The 7,355-nt window shown below is 42.7% G+C and overlaps 1 protein-coding gene across 1 annotated transcript; it reads right to left on the reverse strand.

Moving 5' to 3' along the window:
* Positions 1 to 1,039: 1,039 nt before the first annotated feature.
* Positions 1,040 to 6,873, reverse strand: RMND1 (required for meiotic nuclear division 1 homolog (S. cerevisiae); the record flags this gene model as incomplete). Its single annotated transcript, XM_009706555.1, has 6 exons — positions 1,040 to 1,213; positions 1,467 to 1,583; positions 2,380 to 2,500; positions 3,659 to 3,735; positions 4,631 to 4,695; positions 6,767 to 6,873. Coding segments are annotated over 6 exons (520 nt in total), but the record flags the coding sequence as incomplete, so codon positions are not given.
* Between the last annotated feature and the right edge of the window lie 482 nt (positions 6,874 to 7,355).

Raw genomic sequence — 7,355 nt, forward strand, 5'->3', positions numbered from 1 at the left:
AGGTGAAGAGAGAACAGTAAGCTACTACAAATGCAGTCACACTTCTAGCCTGAATTTAGTCATCGTGGCTCACTAATGATGCTTCAGGGGCTTTTAACAAAGTTCTTAAGTTATGTTCCTGAAGTGGTACACTGGACTAACGTGACTTTGAAAAAGGTGATGAAATAGAGGTTGTGTAGTAGTTCTGAGAAACATGTTTAGAAAGAGAGGTTACTGGGGGGAAAAAATCCCCTCGTAAGAGTAAGTGGTAACATTCTGGAGACAGCAACCTACAGCCCTGTAGACTAGGAATAGATTTAGAAAAACAAACCAAACCAACCCGCCAACACCTGAAACTTTTACCTTAGAGCATAATTAAGGCACCTTCCCCTATGCTAATTCACTCCTTGCAACTTGTACTGATAAGGATCAGGTAATAGGATAAGGTGGACGTCTAGTAATGGAGAAATTTTGTGAGCCGTACTTAGTTTATCATTCTGTTACAGCTTCCTGTGACCTCAGATAAAGTTCTGCTAGTTCCCCTTTCACATCAATACCTTCTACATAAAGGTATTCCCATACGAGTATGTAAATCCCTTTTTGTGATGCGGTCGGACGTAACATTAAATATACCTGCCAGGTACATTAAAATCATGCCAAGTAACTTAAGGAGAACAACCAGTAGTGCTGTTGCCAAGCTCAGGACAGTGTCAGCACCAGCCAAGGAGGAGCTGGGGAAAAGGAGGGAAAACTTCACCCCCACGAGGTAGCGATGTACTCGGCCTCCCCGCCTGCCAAGGGGAGAAGGCAGCAGTGCCTTTCACCAAGTGAACGCAGCGGGCGTGGGAGGGACCCACCTGCTGTCCTCGCTGAGTGCGCGGACGAAGCTAAACCTCTCCGTGCATCAGCCCTGCACGTGTCCCGGCCTACTCCCTAGAAAACCTCCCCTGCAAACATACCGTTAGTACCTCCGCTTTACACCAGCACAGCCAGAAGTTAAGACTTCTCTAACACCACCAGTACAGCACTTAGGAACAACATTCACAGACTGATTTATTAATTTTTTTGAGTAGAAGACATACATATTTATCAAGAGACACGATTCCACTATTTTCCAGAAGCATGTGATAGAGAGGAATTTTCTGGGCCATGAGGTCTTTATGGTTTTGTCAGTTTTCTTCTTCCTGAGTTTCCTCTGTCGTCAGAAAACTACTCTTGCAAGTTCAAACAGAACCTGTGGAATAGCAAACACATTGATATGAATTTTTGTTTGATTTAATAATCCTTAAAAGAGCTTATGCTGTAAACGAGATAATCTGAAAAATAACTGTAGCTGCAGTTCAAAAGTTACTTGCAAAGAGCTGAAGACTAATCCCCTTGTACAGTACGTTACATTAATAAAATAATCTTGATTCTCAAATTGTAAAGTATGTGAGTTGCACTTGTTATTACATTTTCAGTGTAATAGTGGAAAAAACCCCACCAACCTCTATGGTGATGAGTATTACTATCATCCACTCGAGGCGCAGCGCGTGCTTCTCATTCAGGTGATTTCGCATTAGGTCCGTCAGCTCCATGCAATGCTGAAGCTTTTCATTCATCACCTGCAAGAGATTCCGAATACATGGCAACTCTGGATTCTGTCAGTGGAATGCGATCGCTAAATAAAGGACTACAATCCACAGACAGGCTCACTCAACAGAGCTAGGAAGGTGTTAACACTCTTCTGCGAAAGAACACAACAGAAAGTCCTGAGGCAACGTGCAGAAGCAACACAAGTTTCGATATAAATAAATCTTATCTCAGCAGGTTCACAAAAATTATAACAGAGATTTAGATTTGCATCTGCAGGTATCAAACTGCTTCTGGGCGATGCCTACTCATGAAAACGGGCACAACAAAAGAAGATGCCGCTTACGCGAATGCCTCGAAAGTAACTAAAGATTCCAGGCTGCTGTACCACCAGGAGAGGAGTTTTCCTGCTGCTTGTTCTGGTTCGGCAGTAAGCGTTATGTCGCCCTTCAAGGAACTGGCCCCGAGTGATCACGTCAGTAAGAAGACTGCTTCACATCTCAGTTTTTTAACTTGTTTTCTTGCATGCATTTCAGAATAACAACTAAATCCACTCTTCTTATAACTATTTAAAGCCTAATTTAGTGGCTCAGGAAATATGCAATCCATTCATGTGAGGCAGGGTTGGGGCAGGGCTGTTAACCTAAACTGGATAAAAGATACAAGCCCGTTACGAATGCGTGGAAAGGGGGATAGTGTATAGGATCCTATTGTTCCTTACTCAGTTTCTACAATTAAAACAGACGTTCCTGGAGCAGCCTGTAACCCTGCTGAGCCAAAGACAGCTGATCTGAGCGTGGAAAATTCTTGTAACAGTAAGTCACCTACCTTAACTCTGCGATTAATGTTGAGAAACTGGCAAGTCTTGTCGTAAAGTTCTTCCAGTTTTTCTCTGTCCCAGTAGAAGTCAGGTGTTATTAGCAGGTCTGAACTCAGATTTATACGGTGTCTAAAAAAAATGGGTACCACAGCAGTTCAGACTTGCTTTTGGTGAATACAGGAGCAAATATTTACATAGCAGTTAGAAGAAACAAACGTTTTCCTGTATTTTTAAGTAAAATATGAAAAGAATCTCCTTTCATAATAAAAATACAATTGTAGCGATTGTTTAAAATTGGTCACATCTCCTGAACCTTTTCTGAGAATACTGTGTAACAGTTTTGAGCACAAATGACTTGTCCCTTATGGCAGCATTGCCTCCTCAACTCGCCACCTTCCTTAACTCCTGATACCTGCAGAGAAGTCCTTGGTCGTGCGAGCAGCTTGCTGAAGCCGACGCCGTAGATGAATTACAGTTCCTGGGGAGCTCCTTACCAGCTTGTTTCTATCCCACAGCTCTGAAGTGTGACCGGCGCTGCGTGCTGGCTACGCGAGCACAGCACACCTTCCAGAACCAGGCTACGGCTCAACCTTAGAAAGGCTGAGAGCTAAAATCTCCCACCCTCAATCTACTGCTCACATAGGTCTTTGGACATGTAGAACATCATTGTTCATTACTAAACAGTCCTTCAAGTAAGGATATAAAATCCAGTGTTCAAAATAGGAATTGCTTTTTAAATTTACTTCTTTCTTCACTGATTTTGAGTTTTTTTTGTAAAAGAGCGTGTAATGGTCTGCATTCCTAATGGCCAAAGTTCACTTGAGAGGGGAAAAAAAAACATTGAATTCTTACAGTGTAGCAGTGGTTTCGGTGTAAGTCAAGAGAACAGAACTCACAGAAAAGTTTTACTGACTCTCGGCCACAGTTAACAGTTCTACCTACCCCTGTCCTTCCTCCTGATATCCTTTGCATACTCCAGTATCTACTGTAAGTATTGGTTACAAGACGTGCATTACTTGGAGGGACCCAGGGAGGGAAGAGAGCGTGGAATTTGGCCATTTACGAAATGGTGCTGAACGCCTGTCTGAGCCGGGTGTGAGCGGTGAGGCAGCGCGTCCTCTGACTGACGTAAACAGTGCACGTGGTTCCCAGCCAAAAGAAGGTGGAAGGAATTCCGCCCCCACCCCGCTGCTGCGTTTACCATGTTTTCTGGTCTTTGTGCCATGCACAACTGAATCTTTTAAGTTCTGTGTAATACAATGTCTTGGGTGTAACCAAAAAAGTTACCTTAATGCGAACAGTTCTCCAATTTTCTGCATTACATCTGCATGAGACAGTTTTACCTTCCTTCGTGACTTCAGTATCTGCAAAGTAACAAGTTTGTCACTCCTTGATCAAGTAGCATGCACCAGTAGTTCAGAAGTCTGGAGTTTTACAGCCTGAAGAACGTACACGAGTTAAAATCTGAATGCGTATCATATGTACTATCATTTGAGTTTTATTTGCTTAGTGCATTGCTTATCTAGCTTTATAAGAATATCACCATGCAATTGTTCATCCAGGTTTTTCAATAAATCACTGAGTACGTCATCAGTATCTATGCAAAATCTTGGAGCGTTTTCTATGAATGATTTCCTGAACAGAGATCGTTTGGTTTTTTTCTTCCTACTATTGTTATTTTTAAGTCATGACAATGTTCTTTTACCTTGCCACTACTTAGCCTATTTATAGACTTCTTCCTTACAACAAACAATGTATTACCATTTATTCCCTTCATAAAAAAATAGTAAAAATGACGTCTTGTCTTTTGAACCCTATGAATCTCATTTTTATATGCGACATCATATGGGCTTTGCGCTTTTTATTAAGTTTCATGAAGACCTGTGGTTTAGTAATTCACTCAAACTCCTCACTATGGTCAAGTTAAAGTGCATTACTTTCAGCCCGAGCTGCCACAGACTGTGTTTGGCCAAGTTTTTAAATGCTGCTTGTCCTGTCACACATACACATTCAACGGTGGCGGGTGACAGTGGCATAACACGGGAATTATTCCAATGCAGAACCCCACTCCCAACCCCTCAAAGATCATCGTTTCCTGTCCCACCACTTTGCAGCTCTTCTGAGCTTCTGTACGTTGATGGCTTTACCACCAAATGTGTTAGGCGTTCAACTGTTTTTTCCATCTCCTCAGCTGTATCTGGACTGATCTTCTACAAAGCACGCGAGAAAAGCAGGGGAGAGGTATAAAAAAGACCTCACCTCAGGAATTGACTGGATGGATTCCACAAAGTTATCCAATAATGATTCCCAAATAGCCAGCTTTACTGCAACACAGAGGGACAAAGCAGAACACTGAGAGAGGTATATATGCTTTCAAGTAATCGTAACTTTAAATCTGCCAACATGCTGCTTCAAGACACACTGATACGCACAAACATCATTTGCAGCAGTCGCTGTCACCATTACGCCATCCAGGTTCACACACCTACAGACACAGCTGGGTCGGGCACTGAGACAGCTCTGCGCGCAGAACCACCCTGAGCGCAGCTCTCTTCTCCAAACGATCGCTTCAGATCCTGGAGAGTTTTTGCTTCAGCTCAAAAGCTGTGTGTTTAAGTGCTCTACCGTATGCAGGAAGCCTTTGAAACTACACTGCGAGGAGGCAGGAGAGGCTGAGCCGTGCTGGAGTCAGGCCGGTGGCACGTGGTGCCACTCAAGCGTCTCCGCTGTGTTTCTGGTGCCCTGCAGAACTCTCATTCTCCATCTGTCTGGTACTGGATGCAGCATGCTCAGACCACGGAGAGGCAGCTTGTATGGACACACCGCCTGTACTTGCTGAAGCTAAATTCAAACTTAAGCAATCTCCCATTTTCTTTTTAGGTGAACATACTGTTCACTGAAGATACAACTTCTCTTCTATGGAAGCTGTTCAGCACAGGCAATGGCAACACAAATTCCACTGTCCCTCAGAGCTTGAGCCTTGAAGGATGTTTCTACAGGAAGAAGATACAACTCAGGCCTTTGTTCTTTACTCCACAGAGTCCCAGACACGAATGAAGTAGCAACAGATCAAAAATCAACCCTATTCACTCAGAAAAATTAATCAGGGAAGATTTAATTGTCAAAATGAACTCTCTCATGGTAGTAATCGATAGTACCATCCAGTCAGGACACTGACAGTAAATCCAATGCCGAGCAATTTTTCACCATCATCTTCTGAATACAGAGGCCTAATCCAAGTCAGTGACTTAAATGACATTTAATTTAGCCCCTGAAGGAAAGCCAATAGGCATCTCAGCCATCACCGATTATTTGACAGAGGTTGGTTTCTGCTGTGTCATAAATTTGACTTGGACTACACTTGCACCCTTTATTTTTATTCAACATTATTGAACTGTTTTCCTTTATGCAGTGCATGTCTCACACTAACACAAATTGGTACCAATGATCTCCTGGGAATAAATCGCTCGCCCCATTGTACGTGCCACTACTCCTCCATGCACTGCCTTCATGAACAGGAAAACTATAGAAAACGAAGGGCTTTTTTTCTCAATAGCTCTTCCTTTGACAGTCAAGAACCATTTAGTTATGCTGTACTCCTTGATCAAATGGTGTATCACTTCAAAAACATGCATTCTGTTCCTTGATGTCTTTTCCGTTTAAAGGTGCATTTCCCCAGCTACTACAGAAATCCTGTAATTTACCCTAAAAGCAGTAGGGACAAATAGACCCGATTTCTTTTAAAGGTCTTTTTGAGGACGGCCTTACTGCTGCTAGCTCCTACTCCCACTTCCCACCTCATTTGAGGTCTGAACCAGCAGAGAGATGTACTGCAGCAACGCTGCTGCGCCAGACTTCTTCCCAGTGCCTCGCGCTGTCTCCTGCCATGGCTAATACGCCTGGAAAACATTCTCTGTGACTCTGGTCCACACCTCTGATCCTCGTACACCTGCCCAACTGGGAATCACTGCTCTACATTACTTCCTTTAGCTGGCATCTGGCTTTTTCCATTAGAGGAAATGATGTCAGGATAATTACCTAAGATTACTGACAGGTTTCTAATACTGGACTCTACATTCATTGCCATCCTAGAACAGTTCTCGAGCGTGGGGAACAGGATGCTCAGTAGAATGTCTATCTTTTGCAAAGTATGTTTTTTAAGGTGCTTTGTTCATCTTTAAGACAATTTACATTGAATGAGGTAATTCCAATCTACAGAAGACAAGGTAAAAGCTTTGAAAACGAATCCTCCCACTGAAGCACCATCGACCTTTACACAGTTTGCCTAAACCAGACACCGAGTCTTCTCCAACCTGTCACAGTACAAGTCCCACTTCCAATGACATTTCACAAAATCTGTAGCATAGGCTGATACTACAAACAATATTGACTTACCAGAAAGACAAAGGGCATTTGAAAAGGCAAATTTCTGCAGAATAACTTCATCACTATCCAGCTCAGAATTTAACACGATTTCTCCTTTATGAAGCTTTGACTGACCTCTGTTAAAACAGGATCAAAGCATCTTCATTGACTAAGCCACCAGCAAAGGAACATTTAAAGAACAATCAACAATACAAGAAAGGTTGGTTGGTTATTTATATAAAGCATGCCATATCTATATGGATACCATCCCCATCCTTGCATTTTACTGATGTTCAACCTGACAATAACCAAAACAAACCACTGAAAATTAGCTCCTCAGTCTGAGAGTAGTATTACGACCAAATTTGCTAGGTTTAAATGAAACTGCAGCAAGTTATGAAGGTAACTACAGCATTACTACTACACACAGATAATTTGGAGTAAGTGGGGTGCTGGCCTCTCTCCTGCTCTCTATCTCCTGTATTATCTTTCTGTTTCTGTTTTACTTCTGTCACTTTTAACAACATCACTCCCTCCCTGCTATGACGCTACTTTCCCCTAAACCTCTATTGCATTGGGGCCCAGGAGCAAAGAAAAGGGGCTGTGCCAGTTGTTCAAT

The sequence above is a fragment of the Cariama cristata genome, unplaced genomic scaffold (genome assembly GCF_000690535.1).
Source record: "Cariama cristata isolate BGI_N322 unplaced genomic scaffold, ASM69053v1 scaffold13078, whole genome shotgun sequence".
In the NCBI taxonomy this organism is placed as follows: Eukaryota; Metazoa; Chordata; class Aves; order Cariamiformes; family Cariamidae; genus Cariama; species Cariama cristata.